Source organism: Dipodomys ordii, unplaced genomic scaffold (genome assembly GCF_000151885.1).
Source record: "Dipodomys ordii isolate 6190 unplaced genomic scaffold, Dord_2.0 Scaffold15, whole genome shotgun sequence".
Lineage (NCBI taxonomy): Eukaryota > Metazoa > Chordata > Mammalia > Rodentia > Heteromyidae > Dipodomys > Dipodomys ordii.
The window spans coordinates 10,939,412-10,959,195 of NW_012267231.1; the positions used below are offsets into that span (position 1 = coordinate 10,939,412).

Consider the following 19,784-nt stretch of genomic DNA (forward strand, 5'->3'; position numbering starts at 1 on the left):
CCTCGGCGCCGTCCGTGCCGCTGGCCTGGCTGCTGTAGCCGTTGCTGGCCAGGGCCGGCGCCGGCTGGCCCAGCCGGTCGAAGATGCTGTCGTGGGACAGGTTGGACAGGAAGCTGGACCCCGACTTCTGGCTGAACTTGGTGGCCAGGCTCCCGCTGCTGCAGCCCGAGGCCAGGCGGCTGGGCGTGAACCTCCGCAGGAAGCCCTCGATGGTCTTCACCGGGGACTTGAGCTCGAACCTCACCCGCACCTGCGGGAGAAGCGGGCGTCAGGAGCAAGCGGGGACCCTGGGGCCGCAGCGGGGGGGGCGGGGGGGGGCATCCACTTTGCAGAGAGGGACTCAATTCGCCACGGCCAGGCACAAACCCGGGCCTTTCCTTCCCCTGATCAAAACGTGCTGCAGAGAGTGTGTGTCATTTTGTTAAAAAAACTTAAATTAAAACAAAATCACATTCCGGGCTGGGAAGGTGGCTCAGTGGTAGAGCGCTTGCCTTGCATGCCTGAGGCCCTGGGTTCGATTCTTCAGCACCACATAAGCAAAAAGAAAAAAGCCGGAACTGGCGCTGTAGCTCAAGTGGTAGAGCGCTAGCCTTGAGCTGAAGAGCTGAGGGACGGCGCCCAGGCCCAGAGTTCAGGCCCCACAACTGGACCAAAAAAAAAAAAAAAATCACATTCCTAAGCCCCAAAGAACCTTTCTTAGTAAATTATCTCATTATTGTTGTTAATTTTGTGCTATATAAAATATCTATCTTATAAAATGTTCAATATATTAACTATTAAAGTAAATATATGATATGTATATGACATACTATATGTATATAGGACTATAACATAATATGTAATTATACATGTTGTATACTGTACATATATTATGTAATTATATACTAGTATTTAATATATATAATTATACATGATTATAATTATATAACATGTAATGTTATTTAAAATCATATTAACTATATGGTTATATGTTTAGGTGTTATATATAATAGATAGTATGTATAATATACATAATTGCTACACTGGTTGTGTCTGCCGGCCAACCTAGACAGCTCAGAGACTTACACAACGCATGTGCCAGTGAGCTTTAATGTGGGTAGAATTACTGCATTCAGGCCAGAAAGGGGCATCTGTGTTCTGCCACAAGAAACAGCTCCTCCTTGGAACAGGCAGTATGAGAGCCTCTCAGTGCCCAACCCTGTCTACTTGGGATCCACTAGGCTCACTGGTTCAGCTGGGTTCAGCTGTGCCCAGAATAAGAGGTAGAGGCACAATCGAGTCCTTGGATGCCCTCATCTTCCCCCCTGCCAGGCTGCCTGGCTTGCTGGCACATCCACAGGTTCAGCCCTCGTCTTGTGTGGCCCACCTGCAGGCCTTCTGAGGAGCCTGTGGGTTACACATAAAACCTTCCTTCTCCTGGGGCGCCGATGGCTCACGCCTGGCATCCTGGCTACTCAGGAAGCTGAGGATCAGGATTCAAAGCCAGCTTGGGCAATAAAGTCTGTGAGACTTTTATCTCCAGTTTCCCAGCAAAAAGTCATGAGTGGAGGGGTGGCTCACGTGGTAGAACATCAGTGTTGGGCAACAAAGCTACGGCACAGTGAGTGCCCTGGCACTGAATGTGAGCCCAGTACCAGCATAAAAACAAACAGGCAGGGAAGGTGGCTCAGGGGTAGAGTGCTTGTCTCACATGCATGAGGCCATGGGTTCGATTCCTCAGCACCACATAAGCAGAAAAAGCTGGAAGTGGCACTATGGCTCAAGCGGTAGAGCGCTAGCCTTGAGCTGAAGAGCTGAGGGACAGTGCCCAGGCCCAGAGTTCAAGCCCCAGGACTGACCAAAAAAACCCAAAAATCAGCAAATAAAAATACCTTTCTTCTCTTCAGAAAGGGCCTTCATATGAGCCCAGACCCAAACCAACTTGATTCCTGTTTCTCCCCCTAGGTAACCTGACCGATTCTCATCCACTTCACCACAGGGACCTCACTGAATTCTCCTTATTACTACCCATCTGACATCCACTCTGAGCTTCTCCATAAATCTTCACCCATCACCCCAGGGCCCAGTGAGGTACCAGAAGCACAGACATATCTAAAGACATGAAGTCAGAACACCCAAGCCCCTTATCCCAGAGTCTGGATTGGAATCCAGCTTGCTGCCGCCCCCTCTTCCCGTGTGGCTCTGGGGTGCTGAGTGCTGAGTGGATCATTGTCTGCAGCTTCCTTCTGCCCCTGTCCGAGTCCAGGAAACACTGAGGCAAGCTGAGATCTCCCAAACTCACCTGTCCACCCTTCACATTTGAGAGGTGCTGTTGAGGCTGAGCGGCACCCCCTGCAGGCAGGGCGCATGCCTGAGTCACTTCGGGGAAGACTGAGGACAGAGCACTTCACTTGCCTTTTGTCGTGGCTGATCCGGGGAGGTGACCACCACTGTATTGCAGATGGTGAGCGCAATGAAGAAGTCGAACACGTCGGACAACTCGGGCGAGAGGTGGGCCAGGGGGCGTTCCTGGTGCCTGGCGATGGACAGGCGTCGGTCACACTCGCTCACCTTCTCCAACAGCTTCGGGTCGGGCGTGATGTCTTTCTCCTAGGGGAAACAAATAGAGGACCCCCCCCCCAAGTTGGGTCTGATTGAGTAACCCAGCAAGTGTTTTCATGCTCAACGACTTCAGGGGCCTTGATGTGGTTTCTTACAGTTGACAACAAAGGCATGTCAGGCACACATGTCATCTCTGTGTATAATTTTAGCTGTAGAAGTGGAGGTCAAACATATGGGAAGAAAGGCACGTTTTTTATTACAAGTAACTAGTAAAACATTTCTTATAAAATAATATGGATATAATAAGCCAGGGGCTGGTGGCTCACAGCTGTAATCCTAGTACTCAAGAGGCTGAGATTTGAGGATTGTGGTTGGAAGCCAGGCCCAGTCAAGAAAGTTTACGAGGGAGTGGTGGTGTGGCTCAAATGGTAGAGCTCTTGCCCTTGAGCTGAAGAGCTGAAGGACAGCGCCCAGGTCCAGAGTTCAGGCCCCACGACTGACCAAAAAAAAAAAAAAAACATTAAAAAAAAGTCCTATCAAAATGGCTGAAGGTACCCATGATTTATCTATGATGGTCATCATCATCATCTTCTTCTTCCTTTTTGGCTCTTTAGGTATCCCTTGCCATACTGTGTGTGACGATTTGTGAATCATGAAGTTGCTAGGTCAGGAAGTCTGATCTTTCACACATCTGTCACACATCTGTCACACACACACACACACACACACACACACACACACACTACAGAAGGTCCTCAGGAGAACGTCCCAAATGCAGTAACCTGCCTGCCACCTTCCCCCCCCTCCCCCCGTTCCCAGGGGCCCTGTGGCCATAACTCTAGATTATCATAGTTCAGTGGCAGATTCTGTACACATCTAGAGAAGCGAGGCCACCCAGAAAATTTCCACTCGTTTCCGGAAATTTTCCTCTCTGGTGGCAGTACATGAACAGCAGATGAGGCGGAGGAAGTTGTTTTAATGGGATTTAGGATTACCTAATTAATACTCTGTGTGTGTGTGTGTGTGTGTGTGTGTGTGTGTGTGTGTATAGAGAGGGACCCACTCTCCTTTTTTGCAGTTGACATTTTTGTTTTCTTTTGCCTGCCTCTCTGCCTGCCTTCTCTCTCTCTCTCTCTCTCTGTCTCTCTGTCTCCTCTGTCTCTCTTTCTTTTTGTGACAGTACTGAATTCACTGCTGGGTGCTATTCAGCTTTTCCACTCAAGGCTGGCCACTTTATTAACTGAGCAACAGCTCTACTTCTGGCTGTTAAAAACATTATGACGATCTTTAAGTAGTTGTACCAAGGGGTTATAATACAGCTTGTCAGCTTCTGAGTCCCATGCACTTTGATGAATGTTATGCCTTTGCTCTTCCTCTCTCATCTCTCCAGCTCCCCCCACCTCCCATCCACTCCATCTTCCCCGTGCATTTTCACATGTGTACATAGAATATTATGACTATATTCTCACTTCTGGCTTTGTACTGGTGGAGATCAGAGTCTCCTGAAGTTTCCCACCTAGGCTGGCTTGCAGCCACGATCCTCGGATCTCAGCCTTCTAAGAGGAGCTAGGATTATAGGCGTGACACCAGCACCTGGCTATTCTGATGTTTTATTCATTTCACTTGGCAGGCCAGGCTTTCTCTCTGTGTGGCTTACACAGCAGCTACCCAGCCTGTAAGCACCATGACACAGAGGGCTTTGAGTCTTTGGAAAAGAGACAATGGGAGTAGAAAAGTTGTCAGCCAGAAAACTGATCAGAGCCACAGTACCCGGCAGGGGCTTATCTGTTTGATCAAATATAACACACTTTTTTGTTGTTGTTGGTCACTGGGCTTGAACTCAGGGCCCAGGCCCTCTCCCTGAGCTTTTTATTCAAGGCTAGCACTCTACCACTTTGAGGCACAGCGCCCCTTCCGGTTTTCTGGTGGTTCATTAGAAATAAGGGTCTCATGGATGGTCCTTCCCTGGGCTGGCTTCCAGCCATGATGCTCAGAATGGCAGCCTCCTGAGTAGCTAGGATGACAGGCATGAGCCACCAGCTCCCAGCCAAGACAGCCACTTCTGACTGAAGACAACAATGGCAGTGACAAGACAGGAGGAAGGCAGACGGGTAGCCTTCCCACAAGGCCGCACTCACCATGGGGCTGCTGAACGCCGTGTGCCTGGACAGCATGCTGGCCCTCTTTGCCTCTGCACGGCTGTTGGTGCGCCGGTGGGACTTGGTGCTCTGGGTTCGGTGCATGATACGCACGCTCTGGTGGCTTCCAATGCTGCCACGCTGGGACAGCGTGCTGGCCTTGGGCACAGTCTCCTCCTCCTCAGAGTCAGCCTCCTGGTACCTGGCCAGACGCTGGGCTGTGGGGAGAGGGACACAGGGCAGGGCATCATGAGGGCAGGTTGAGCTGACTTAGGGTGCTCCGTGTTCCATGAGCCCACACCCCAGAGCACACACAATCTTTGTTCCCCAATGACAAGGCCACCCCATTTAATGAGTTTCTACCAGTAAAGGACTAAAAAATGTCCTTGCCAGGTGTTAGTCGTTCATGCCTATAACCCTGGCTAATCAGAAGGCTGAGATCTGAAGATCACAGTTCAAAGCCAGCCCAGGCAGCAAAGTCTGTGAGACCTCTTAACAATAAATTACCAAAAGAAGCTGGAAGTGGAGCTATGGCTCAACTGGTAGAGCACTAGCTATTCTTGAGATAGTGCCCATGCCCATGACTCAAAAAGAAAAGAAAGAAAACCCAAAGTGGAGCTGTGACTCAAGTGGTGGACTGTTAGCCTTTAGCAAAAAAATCTAAGTGACAGCACCCAGGCCCTGAATTCAAGCCCCAGTACTGGCACAAATATCACTCTATATACATGTAAATATACACCAACACACACAAAACACTGATATTCCTTGTAAATATACACCAACACACACAAAACACTGATATTCTTTCTGTGATCACCTAGTGTGATTGTAAGCATCCAGAGTTTGGGTCCAGTCAGTCAAACTCAATCCAAGCAGCAATGGTCCAGTTGAGCCCATCGGAGGCACTGCTGAACAGTCTCTGGGGCCTTCTGGGAATGGTGGTACTCCTGCTCTGCTGTTACTAACTTACCATTCTGAACAACTTTTCCTGGATTTGCCCAGTTTGTAGGGCCTGTTGCATCACGAATCAGCATGATGTGATTGGACTGTTCGTCAGGATTACTAATTCAAAACAAACGTGTAATCCCAACATTGTGTGCCAACAGAGTGCCGGGTAGAAACGCCAGGTACCCTAATACCAGGAAGCCTGCTGAAAATGTCCATGGCCTTGTTCAGCCCTGTGACCTAAATCCCAATTTGATGACAGCTGGATGGCACGGAAGAACAAATTCTAGACCAGTGAGATTGTGTCTGTCCTTGAGCCTTGTGTATTTGGGAGTTCGGCTTCCTCCCGCAGAAGGGGAGATCTGTCTGTCCTCAACAATCCTGGGAGCAGTCGCCGCCATGAGAGCCTAGAGGTCCATGTGGTCATGGCTCAGATCCTTTACTAAAATGGATCAGTATTTGATATCTATATATAATGTGGCAGGATTAAGTCAAGCTAATGAATCTGTCACCTCACTTAACTATCTTTCATTGTGTGTGTGTGTGGGGGGGGAGAAGGTCAGTTCTGGAACTTGAACTCAGGGCCTCATATGTTTGCTTAGCTTTTTTGTTTTTTTTGCTCTAGGCTGACACCTTACCCCTTGAGCCACACCTCTACTTCTGGCATTTTGCTGATTCAATGGAGATTGCCTGGGATGGCTTTGAACTGGGATTCTCAGAAGTCAGCCTCTTGAGAAGCTATGGTGATAGGCATGAGTCACCAGTAACCAGCTTTGCCTTTATCTGAAATAGACACTTAGCTATTCTGAAATATAGATTCATGACTCGAGTCCATCCGTTGTTTAGGTCTCAAACCTCTTCTTCTTGACTCTCTTGAAATGTTGAAATTCTAAAAGGCTGTTGCGGAATATTTTGTCTGGGGAACAAGCTATTCTGTAGGAAGTTTAGGCATTTGGGAAGGGGGAAGGAATGCAGGCCCGGGGATGAGGCAGGAGGAAAGGAATGACACCAGAAGGAGAGTGAGAATGGCTGCATGGGACACAGGCAGTTTACTTGGGCTGGCAGAAAAAACAGTAAACAAGACGTGCCATGTTAGGCTACTTTAACTGTACAGTGAAGGAAGACAGTTAAGTGTTAGGGAGCTTGGGCTATATAACTCAGGAGTTTGTTTCTGGGCATGGCTTTTGATGTCCTCTGCTGCCGATATAGGAAAGAAAGGGAGTCCTCTTTGGACATACAATCGCCCTCAGAAACACTCCTGAGTGGGAGAATGTTCCCCGTAGCGCCCTCTCCTGGCGGGGTTGGGGATGGCTGGTTCCAGTCATCCTTGGGCTTAGGAAACTAGTAACTCTCTGGCTTCCTTCAACAAGGAAGGAGGCAGCCGAGGATAAGAAGAGAGCTGGGAGGAGGAGGGCCTGCCCAGATAATCACAAGTGAGGCGCTGCGTTTCTCTCCAGCTCCCATGGACATTGTGTTCCAAGGGAAAGAAGGCGGCCCTTCTGAGAATTTCAGCTGATAACAGGAAGATGGATGAGTGACAAAGGGAACATCTTTCTGTCCCTTTGGTGTGGCACAGTAAAGCGACTGCTTTGCCCCAGAAAATGAGTTCCTCGGGGGTGTGAAACCCCTGGCTAGCTGCTGCATCTGCCTGGCAGAAAATGAATACGGAAATAGATGGCCATCATTTCCAAAGACTCTGCAGTGAGCTGGGCCATGTCAGCCTGTTCTATAAATAGCACGGGCTTCAGGCTCCCAAGGTGAAGATCAGCATTCTCTGAGTCTTGTGGTGGTGGTGGTGGTGATGGTGTGTGTGCAGTGGGGGTGGAGGGATATAGTTTTAGACATAGCAGCCTTCCTGTCCAGCCCATCCTGGAAGTCCCCAACACCCACCCTGCCAGACTCACCATTGGCATCATGAGAATATTCAACACCAGACACAATGCATCTTCGGAAAACCATCTTATTTTCAGTTAAGGTGCCAGTTTTATCGGAGAAAATGTACTGTATCTGCCCTAAGTCCTCGGTGATGTTCAGAGCTCGACACTGCAACTGTGAGTCTGTCTCTTCGTCATACAAGTCTATGTCCTGGTTAATGAAGTACACTTGGCACACTTTGACAATTTCAATGGAAACATATAAAGAAATGGGGATCAAAACCTAGAAGAAGATAGAAAGCACACAGGATGAATGACGGCAAGCACCAGAAAGCACAGAATTAGTCCAATCTACTTCACTGACAAACGACTACAAACCACAAGGAACAGGAACTATACTGTACCTTGAAGCGCTTACATGGGTTGGTTTAGAGTCACTATTGGAAAAGGATTAGAGTATTGGCAAAAAGAGTTTAAACTAGGAAGAGCCTAAGTGCACCTGCAGAGCAGAAATCCACTATGGTGTCTGGGAATGTCTGGAGAGAAGCAAGCGTTTTCGTATTACTAAGGTTTGCTTGAGAGAGGCTAGGAAGAGAAAGAGAGAAAAGAGAAAAAAAAAGAGAAAAACATAGCATCGTCAGACTCCTTGTAAAAGCAAAGTCATCTCAAACCACAGCAATATTCAACCCCCAGGCTTTCCCTGGGCCCTGGGTGACAGAAGCTGTCTGTCACTTGCAGACGCAACCCCACAGTTCAGAAAGCAGCCACAAAAGGAGGCCAGTTTATACTACAGGATCTATTTCCACCATGATGCATGATTAAAAAGCGAAGGGAGGGCTGAAATGTAGCTCACTGGCAAAGCAACGTGCCTAGCCAGTGTAACGTCCTCGGTTCAATTCCCAAAAAAGGAAAGACCCCCCCCACAAAAAAAATACAGTTAAAAAACCAAAGCAAAGGGAGGAAGACTTTGAGAAAAACATCAACTTCCTTAAAATCACTGTTCATTTTGTAGCATTCCAATATTGAATACTAGCCGGGCACTGGTGGCTCACGCCTGTAATCCTAACTGCTCAGGAGGCTGAGATCTGACAATCGCAGTTTGAAGCCAGACCAGGCAGGAATGACTGTGAGACTCTTATCTCCAATAAGCCACCAGAAAACCCAAAGTGGTGCTGTGGCTCAAAGTAGTAGAGCACTAGCCTTGAGCAAAAAGCTCAGGGATGTGCCCAGGCTCTGAGTTCAAGTCCCATGGCTAACGAAAACAAAACAAAACAAAACAAAAACTAATTTGAAATTCAAAATAAAGCTTTTTCTGGTTGGCTAAAACACCTATGGTAAGAAAGAGTGAGGTTTTCCTTCTAGATGAGGCTAAGTGCGCACCTTCTGGCCATTGTGTTCCCAAAAGGTTAGTGACCTTTCCTGCTTCTTCTCACTTGAACACTGTGCCTACACTAACAAATCTTCTGGACATACGTTCTCAGGGATTGGGTATTGTTTTGGGGGTGGGGAAGATATATGAATGAATACTAGTGGTAAAACAATGATAAAAAAATTTTAAAAAAAACACAAAACAATGCTCAGCCTGGTGTTGGTGGCTCACATATGTAATCCTAACTACTCAGAAGGCTGAGATCTGAGAATCACAGTTCAAAGCAAGGCTGAGCTGGAAATTCCTGAGATTCTTTCTTACCTCCAATTCTCCAGTTAAACTCCCCTCGCCCCACCAAAGCTGGAAGTGGAGGTGTGGCTCAAATGGGAGAGCCTTAGCTTTGACAGAAAAAAGCTAAGGAGGGGGCTGGGAAGGTGGCTCAGTGGTAGAGCGCTTGCCTTGCATGCCTGAGGCCCTGGGTTTGATTCCTCAGCACCACATAAAGCAAAATGAAAAAAGCCAGAAGTGGCGCTGTGGCTCAAGTGGTAGAGCGCTAGCCTTGAGCTGAAGAGCTGAGGGACAGCACCCAGGCCCATAGTTCAGGCTCCACAACCGACCAAAAAAAAAAAAACAACAAAAAACCAAAACTTGAGTAATATACTATCTTTTTATAGACCCAGTTCCACATTGGTCCACTGGTGTGTATGTATGTGTGTAAGTGTGAGTGTGTGCTGATAGTGGGTCTTGAACTCAGGGCCTGGGCACTGTCTCTGAGCTTTTTCCACTCAAAGCTAGCATTCTATCACTTGAGCCCCACCTCCACTTTTTCAGTTTCATTCCTCGATTCTCAGATTTCAGCCTTCTGAGGAGCTAAAATTACAGGCAGGAGCCACTGGCACCCAGGATGAAGTTCAGCTGAAGTTAGCGGAGCAAGCAAGGGGTCACTGACAGCACACCTGTACAGCACGCATGAAGATCTACCTTCCGTCATCATTGTCATGCACCCCCCAATTTTTTAAAAACATGTGAAAATCAATGAAGCAGTGACCACAACCACATCCAACTATTCAAAGAGAATTTTGACTTGAACATCCCCTAAGGCAAAAACCCTATAGATAAATGAAAGAAATTAAAGAAGCATCACACTAGAAAGACACCATTGGCACCTTCCGGGCTACAGCAGTGACTGGAAATCCTCGGTGAGCACAATGACTCTGAAGTTCTCTGTGGAGAATTAAAGCAGTGATCATACCTGCAGAACTATGATCATTGTCAAAAAGGAATACACGGCCGCTGTGACTGGGGAGGGAGAGCTGCCATCAGACTCGGGGACCTCGAATAATGCTTTCTTCTCTTGATACCTCCGAACCCACAATCCATGTCCTGAAGCCACATGCAAAGACAACGGTTATTGAGCCGAGTGAAAGCTGGGGTCACAGCTGGTAATAAAATTAAGGTTAAAAACTACAATTTGTTACGGGACACAGCTCTTTGTTTCTTAGCTTTCCTTTCCTGCAATACAGTAAAAGCACAGCCAATTCTTGACACTCACGATCAGACTGATGGAGGAATTTGGACTTGACATTTTCCTCACATCGGGAGGTACTGAGTGGCGCCACTGGTCGGAAGGCAAAAGTGCCTGTGTGCTAGTAAAGTGTTTGCCAGAGCACGTCTCACCAAAACTCCCCCACAAAAACCAGTCTCAGCTTAGTGCTGGTGGCTTACACCTGAAATCCTTGCTACTCAGGAGGCTGAGATCTGAGATCAAGGTTCAGAAAGTCAGCCTGAGCAGGAAAGTCAGTAATACCTTTTATCTCCTAATGAATATCAAAAAGCTGGAAGTGAAGGTGTGTTCAAAATGGTTAAGCAATCATCATGTGTAAAAATGCTCAGGGATAGGCCCCAGGGCCTAAGTTCAAGACCCAGGACTGGTACCAAAAACAAAACCAAAAAAGGCTCGTGAGCTGCTTAGTGTAAAAGCAACAGGTTTTTCAATGGGCAACATTGATCATTATTTTGAAATGTAATCATTTTATGTGTGTGTGTGTGTGTGTGTGTGTGTGTGTGTGTGTGTGTGTGTGTGTGTGTGTCTGTCTAGACTGGGGCTTGAACACAGGACTGTAGTTTCTTCTTGCCTAGCTTTTTCTGCTCAAGGCTGGTGCTTGACCATTTGAGCTATGCCCTCACTTCTGGCTTTTTGCTGGTTAAGTGGAGATAAGAGTGTCACAAACTTTTCTGCCCAAGGCAGGCTTTGAAATCCCAATCTCAGGTCTCGGCCTCCCCAGTAGGTAGATAGAAACTACAAGGGTCCAGCAATCCTCACACAGAATAAGAAGCCAATGGAAATGCATGCCATTTCACGAATTGGGTCTAGCACCTATCTAAGAACAGAAGTCTTATAATTTATGTGTTCAGTACATCGTTTTATCAGGATCGTATCACACTTGCCTGGTTCTGGAGGACAGCAGGTGAAGGTCATATCCACTATTGCCTCTACCCTCTCCTTCCCCTTCAAGACGCACATACGCCCCTCTTTAGGAGCCACTAGTTTTGTCTTTCCATGAAGTTCCCAGCCGTAACACTGATGTTTCTCTTGCTATGAGTTCATCTCCAGCTTCCTGAATTTTCTTCCACTGGGCTCATTACTACCTTGGCCATGAATCCCTTCTTCCTTCCAGGTCTTCATCAGTTCAGAAAATAACCTAACTACACACAACCCATTCATCTAGGTATCTCCCACATGGCTACTGGACTCAAACTCTAGAGTTGAGGTGGTGCTGGCGTGGAGGGAGTGGAGACGGCCTGCCAGGTTGGCCTCTCCGGAAGTGATTCGGCCACAGCCCCTCAGCTGATGAGCTGTCTGGAAGACTTACCCACGGCTGAAAAGAGAGACATACAAACGAGGAGGAGGACACACCACAGCACGTCGCAGTTCATCTGCCTCTCCAGCTGGCTGCGCTTGTAACGGGGCCCACTGTTGTTCAACAGAGCTTTAGTTTCGTGCCCTGGGAGGGGAGGAGGAGGCACACAGTGAACCAATGCCCCCACGTACACAGGACCAACGGGGGGGGGGGGTCCTATGGGGTGAACGATTATGCTGTGGTCTGGCTATAGTTACGTGATACACTCAGTCTATCTGGCCAAGTATAAACTGATTATATATAATAGTTTCATATATAAACTATAAGTGCATAATAGGGTATAGTTCTGTTATATAAAATAATTTTATATGTATAATCTCATATTCATACAAACATAAATTTATGTAGAAATTTTTTATATTTATGTAATTTTGCAGTTATATAATCTCATACTCATCTATATTATGTAACTATATTTACATACTATTAGAGAATACAGTATAATATATAAATATTATGTATATATTATAATAGGTAATACCAATTTTATAGTTACATTATATATTATAAAATTTTGACATCTACTGTATATAATAGTATGTTATTATATAATAGAATGTATAATATATAATACATTATACATGATATAATGGTATATGTTATAATGTATTATAATGTATAATATATTATACATTATACATGATATAATAGTATGTTATAATGTATTATATATTATACATTATGCATGATATAATAGTATGTTACTATATAATAGAATGTATAATATATAATACATTATACATGATATAATAGAAGGTTATACTGTATTATAATGTATTACACATAATACATTATATATGATATAATAGTATGTTATAATGTATTATATATTATACATTATATATAATAGAAGGTTATAATGTATTATATATTATACATTATACATGATATAATAGGTTATAATGTATTATATATAATACATTATTTATGATATAATAGTATGTTATAATGTATTATATATAATACATTATGATATAATAGTATGTTATACATGATATAATAGTATGTTATCATACATAATAGTATGTTATACATGATATAATAGTATGCTATCATACATGATATAATAGTATGTTATACATGATATAATAGTATGTTATGATATATCATATAATAGTATGTTGTTATACATGATATAATAGTATGTTATTATATATGATATAATAGTGTTATTATACATGATATAATAGTATGTTACACATGATAAAATAGTATGTTATTATATATGATATAATAGTATGCTATTATACATGATATAATAGTATGTTATATATGATATAATAGTATGTTATAATGTATTATATATTATACATGATATAATAGTACGTTATGCTATATCATATAATAGTATGTTATTATACATGATATGTTATACATGATATAATAGTATGTTGTTATATATGATATAATAGTATGTTGTTATACATGATATAGTCTGTTATAATGTATTGTATTATACATTATACATGATATAATAGTATGTTATACATGATATAATAGTATGTTATACATGATATAATAGTATGTTGTTATACATGATATAATAGTATGTTGTTATACATGATATAATAGTATGTTGTTGTACATGATATAATAGTATGTTGTTATACATGATATAGTAGTATGTTGTTGTACCATGTGCAATGCGTTATACATTATACACTCTATCACATGTACTTCTATCCTGTGAGCTTTACGTGATCACGCGCACACGAGGCCCGGGCGCCGCACCCACCTGCGTAGACCACGATGCCAGCCACGGCCTCCGTGTTCCGGATGGTGCAGCCTCGGAGCAACAGGTTCTCCTTATGCAGCCCGGCCTTCTTCCCGTTCTCGTGAATGCTGGGGAGGAACGGGGCACGCACGACGTGACCCACCGCGGCGCCACGTGGCCGTGCGCGTGACGTCACGCGGCCACGCACGCTGACGCGGCCACGCCCGCGGCGCCACGCGGCCGCGCAGTCACTACCTCGCCGCCGCCAGCAGAGCGGTGAGGGTTCCAGGCCTGAGCCGCCAGCGCCCGGGACAAGGCCTCCTCCTCCTTCCAGGAACCAATCCCGTTACCGAGGCCCGACCCTGGACGTGCCCACAGAGCGGGGAGGCGAGAAGGGCCCTGGCACCGATCAAATGCACTGCACTCACAAACTGCAGTGTGGAATTGGAATCCCTTTGTACAACTACTTAGGGATACTGAAAATGGATTTAAAGGTGAAATAAAAAATAATAAAAAGGCCATAAAAACCGATCATAAAAACGATAGTAAAAATATAAAAATGACTCAGGCCTATACTCCTAGCTACGCACGATGCTGAGATCTGAGGATCGCACTCCAAAAAGCCAGTGTGGGCAGGAAAGTGAAGGAGACTGTGAACTCTGTGAACTCCAATGAAGCACCAGAAAGTTTGAAGCCTGAAGGGGCGCTGTGGCTCAAGTGGTAGAGCACTAGCCTTGAGCAAAAAAGAAGCTCAGGGACAGCATCCAGACCCTGAGTTCAAGCTCTAGGTCAAGCACAAAAAAAAAAAAGAAAAGAAAAACAAAAAAAATAGATACAAGTTAGTCTGCAATGAAGCCAGAAATTCTCACATTCATGCACTTGGCCACAAGAGCCCAGTGCTAGGAACACATTAGGAGAGACTCAGTCTGAGTTGCACAGGTCATACAGAGGGAGAGGCCTTGGAAGCTTCCAGAAGCACAGCAGGAGCCTGGCCTAACCTTCCCCAAACAGTGCTTACCACAGAAGAACCTTCCAAAAAGCCTTCTTTTCATAACTCTGAATGGACAGATTGTGTGTGCCTGCCTGCCCACAAACCCATCATCCAAATGCTTCCTCCCTCAGTCATTCTTATTCTTGAAAGCTCACCAGAGACCTTTGAAGAATTTCCCTCCTGCCGGGTCCTAGCCTCCTGCTCACTGACCACAGAAATCACCCTATTTTCCGGCATAGGGGAGAAGCTGATCATAAAATTGAGGCTAGAATGCCAGTCTTCTGCAGAGCAAATGCAAAGGGAACTGCGGGAGATGGCTCAGCCAGCATTGTGTGGATGGTCGACACTGGCAATTAATTCCCAGACAGTGTAAGGCTTGACCTGAAAAAGTGATTCACGACTGAAAAGCCTCACTGCCAGGTGAAGCATCAAAGAGCAGCCTGTCAGAAACATGGCTAGACACCAAGTCCTGCTCCACATTTTCAAGTAAGAGGACATGATGGTCACATTTCTCTCAGTAGAAATCTCTCTGCAGCAGTAAAGTAAAAATAACACAACCAGCCGGCCGCTGGTGGCTCACACCTATAATCCTAGCTCCTCAGGAGGCTGAGATCTGAGGATCACGGTTCAAAGCCAGCCCCAGGAGGAGTCTGTGAAACTCTATCTCCAATAAACCCCTAGAAAACTGCAAGTGGCGCTGTGGCTCAAAGTGGTCGAGCACTAGCCTTGAGCTTAAGGGCTGAGGGACAGTGCCCAGGCCCAGAGTTCAAGCCCCACAACCGACAAAAAACAAACAAACAAAAAAACCCTTCAACCACAACAACAACAACAAAAAACCCACAAATCATCTCATTTCCACTCATCCTTAGCAGGAGCAACGAAATAAGACCAACATTTCAGATTAAGCTGTCTTTGATATGGCACAATATTTTTTTAAGTAGCTACAGCCAGCCCTGTGCTGTAAGATACATGGAGAAAAAAAATTCACCTGTACTGAATATGTACATTATATTTTTTTCTTGGTCTTATTCCCTAAGCAAGAGAGCGTGACAAATATTTACATAGCATTTACACTGCATTAGGTATCGTAAGTTATCTACAGACCATTTAAAGTATTACAGAAGGGTATGCAGAGACCGTGTGGAAATGCCACACCATTTTACATAAGGAATTTGAGTATTTATAGGGTTTGGTATCAGTAAGTGGTCCTGAAAACCAATGCATCTGGTACAGTTCTGTCTATTTCTGTGTGAGTGTGTATTCGTGTATTGCTATGCTTGGAATCTAAGCCAGGGCCTCATCAGTGCTAGGCAAGCACTCTACCACTGAGCCATACCCCCATCCCTGTACTGTGATTTTTCTCATCCAACTATATCAGGTAAAAACTCATTACACCAAGCTCATGGACAACCCCTTAGATGGACCACAGTCTCAAGGACTGGCAGCAAGTACGGGGAATGGGGCTGTACGTCTATATGAGCAGCCCTTCCCAAAATCAGTAGTAGAAGGAAGGCTGCTTGGAGTAGGGATCCAGCCTTCAGCCGCTCAAAAGCTACCTTGGATTTCTGAGCATGATAGTCTGAAGCCAATAGTGGAAAAGGTCCCGGCTTATGCAAGACATGACTCGGGGCTGGGAAGGTGGCTCAGTGGTAGAGTGCTTGCCTTGCCTGCACGAGGTCCTGGGTTTGATTCCTCTGCCCCACATAAGCAGAAAAAGCCAGAAGTGGCACTGTGGCTCAAGTGGTAGAGTGCTATCCTTGAGCTGAAGGGCTGAAGGACAGTTAAGGCTCAGAGTTAAGGCTCCATGATGACATGACTCAATATCATGAAGGTAAAACCAATGAAATTATAGACCTTTCTTCTTTGTTAAGTTCTATAAGTATTCTTGGCCCCTTGATTCCTCTGGCTTGGTATGGGGGGGCGGGGCTCAGTCTACTGGGTAGCACCTATGTAAACTCTTTCTGGAGAACTTTCTGTACCAGCCAGCTACAAGCCACGGTCACACCAGTTTTACCCCAGACTGGGGGGAATCTCCACCCTCACAAGGGTGAAGTAAAGTTTGCCAGCCTTCAGGAATATTCTCTGAGCTAAGCACCCAGGACCTATAGTTAGAGATCCTTGTGTTGTAGTCTATTGTGCATCACTGAGGTGTCTTTCTGCATCTAGTGAATGCTGAACATTGCCATGACCTTGGCTTTGGGCCGCATGACCTTGGTTTTGGGTTGAGTCCATCCAATGGAAATGTTGAGAAGGATATTGGAGGAATAGAATGATGAGTGCAAGAAGTGACAGAGTTCATTCTCTGCTTTCTATTGTAAAGGAACAATGGCAAACTGTGTCCTGATGTGTCCCTCCAGTAGCCTAATGGTGATAACTCAGCTGCTGCTAATCCCTATCTGTCCTTGTGGGTCTCTTAAGGTCATCTGCTGATTGGATACTTTCTTTTTGTTTGGTCAGTCCTGGGGCTTGAATTCAAGGCCCGGGCCCTGTCCCGGAGCCACTTTGCGCTCAAGGCAAGCACTCTATCACTTGAACCACAGTGCTACTTCTGGCTAATTCAGAGTAATTTATTGGAGGTAAGAGTCTCAGGGACTGTTCTGCCCGGGCTGGCTTCGAACCATGATCCTTAGATCTTCCTGAGTAGCTAGGATGGCAGGCATAAGCCAGCATGAGTGCCTGGCTGCTGATTATGGATTTTTACTAAACAGTCAACCTTAGTAATTGAGATTGCTCAGCTGTCCAAGCAGCTCACCCCCCCCCCAATGTCCAAGAATATTCAAAAGGCCCATCTTATAAAGTGTGTGTTTTCTTCAGAATGAGGCAGAGTACTCACATGCAACCTCGGAACCGAGTTAGGTCATTGTTCGGTTTCTCGCACTCGATGACACTGGTGAAGGTCAAGGGATTGAATTCGGAGACCTAGAATAATGGGATGTGTACATTAGAGAAACAAATCTGGGCTCCAGCTATTCTGTTCGAATAGAGACTTGTAATGCCAGGTGCTGGTGGCTCATGCCCATCATCCTAGCTACTCAGGAGGGCTGAGATGTGAGGATCGCAGTTTGAAGCCAGCCCAGGCAGGAAAGTCTATGAGACTCTTATCTCCAGTGAACCATCAAAAGGCCCCAAGGAGAGCTGTGAGTCAAGTGGCTGAATGCCAGCCTTCAGCAAAGACAACAAAAATTAAATGACAGTGCCAGGCCCTGAGTTGGAGCCTCAGTAAAGATACAAAAAATGATCATGATGCACCTTCAAAGTGAAAATTAATGTAGTTTTGTCTTTGATAGATGCTTTGCTCCTTATAAAGAAATCAGATCTGAGGGAAGGCTAAGGACAAAGAAAGGAAGGAAATGTAAGAAACACACTGCGGGTTTAGTATTCATAACTGAGTATAATTAAAGGATTTTTTTTTTTGGTCCATCATGGGGCTTGAACTCAGGGCCTGGGTGCTCTCCCTGAGCTCCTTTGCTCAAGGCTAGCACTCTACCACTAGAGCCATAGCTGAACTTCTGGCTTTTTCTGTGATTAATTGGAGATAAGGGTCTCATAGCCTTTCCTGCCCAGGCTGGCTTCGAACCTCAATCTTCAGATCTCAGCTTCCTGAGTAGCTAGGGTTACAGGCGTGAGCCGCCAGTGCTTGGCTAAAGTATTTCCTTTCAATCAGCCCACAGACTGGCATTCTAACTTTTTCAATGGTCAAACACTAAACCGAGCTGAGCAACAATGTTCCATGCCTATAATCCTTACTACTCAAAAGGCTGAGATCTGAGGATCACAGTTCAAAGCCAGACCGGGCAGGAAAGTGTGTGAGAGTCTTATCTCCAATAAACCACCAGAAAACCAGAAGTGGTGCTGTGGTTCAAATAGTACAGCACTAGCCTTGAGCTGAAGGTACAGCTTCCAGGTCCTGAGTTCAAGGCCCATGACGGTCAAAAAAAGTGAACTTTTTCACACATATACATCATAGGGGAAAAAAAGTAAGGGCTAGATCATGAAAGTTCATAAACACTGTTAACACCATTCTAGGAAATTCTTTTTTTTTTTAAGTTTCAAAATTTGTCTTTAGGGCTGGGAATATAGCTTAGTGGTAGAGAGCTTGCCTCACATGCTTGCAACCCTGGGTTCGATTCCTTAGTACCACATCAACAGAAAAAGCCAGAAGTGGTGCTGTGGCTTAGGGACAGTGCCCAGGCCCTGAGTTCAAACCCCAGAACTGGCACCAAAAAAAATGTCTTGAAGTACTTATACAAAGGAGGTGGCATTCAACAAAGCAGTTTATGAATGAAATGTGTCCTGATCCCTATCACCCCTTTCCACATTCTCATCTATTTCTCCAGTTCCAATCTACCCCGTCCCCTTACTTTTCTTCATTTTGGAGGATATACATTGAAGTTTTAAAATTCCTATTCCACCACCACAACCTACACAAAAACAAAGCTGCCAAGATATGTTCTCAAATCTCTCCTAGTTCCCAAGGCATCAAGTATAATGAAAGGGTTTAACTAGAGACAATAATTGAGATTAAAATGCTATTCTTTTCAAGCTTATTTTGTAGCACCTGAGATCAAATCCAGGGTCTCATGAATGCTAAGCAAATGTTCTACCACTGAACGATAGCCCTGTCCCAAAGAATGCTACTTGCTTTTTATTTGGAGGGTTGAGGGGGGAGGTCCGGTTGTGGGGCCTGAACTCTGGGCCTGGGCGCTGTCCCTCAGCTATTCAGCTCAAGGCTAGTGTTCTACCACTTGAGCCACAGCACCACTTCCGGCTTTTTTCTTTTTGCTTATGTGGTGCTGAGGGATTGAACCCAGGGTCTCATGCATGCAAGGCAAGCACTCTACCACTGAGCCACCTTCCCAGCCCCCAAGAATGCTACTTTCAAAAGGTTCTTCTGGAAGTTTCTGCACCCTCCTCCTTGGGCTGAAAGGACTGTCTATTTACAGAGCAAGGCTGTGTATCAGAGCCCCTTGTTTATTTAAAGCTTTGTGAATTTTCTTGAAGCCAGAAGATAGATACAGGGTACAAGATGGCTGGGAAGCCAGTGGACTCCGGAGAACACCACAATTATTCTTGGCAGATGAGAAAAAACAGGACTTAAAATATTCTGTCTCTGTTTATTATTCTTTCTCTCTTAAGAAAAAAATGTACTGTACATGGTTCAGAAACAGTTGGGCAGTCTGTCTCTGGGAATTCAGAACTGCAGAGTAATATTGTCATAATCATATACATTGAGATCTGTGTATGCCCAGGGCATGGATGCCTGCTTTCCTTTGCAACTGGAGGGGGAGAGA

General features: G+C 45.3%; 1 protein-coding gene across 1 annotated transcript in view; it reads right to left on the bottom strand.

Annotated features, from left to right (window-relative positions):
- Positions 1-19,784, bottom strand: part of Atp10a (ATPase, class V, type 10A) — a 69,706-nt gene that overhangs the window by 26,675 nt on the left and 23,247 nt on the right. Inside the window, 8 exon segments of the mRNA XM_013011905.1 lie at positions 26-250; positions 2,395-2,589; positions 4,680-4,897; positions 7,529-7,781; positions 10,120-10,250; positions 11,741-11,872; positions 13,524-13,630; positions 17,327-17,412. Of these exon segments, the coding sequence (XP_012867359.1) occupies positions 26-250; positions 2,395-2,589; positions 4,680-4,897; positions 7,529-7,781; positions 10,120-10,250; positions 11,741-11,872; positions 13,524-13,630; positions 17,327-17,412 (1,347 nt within the window).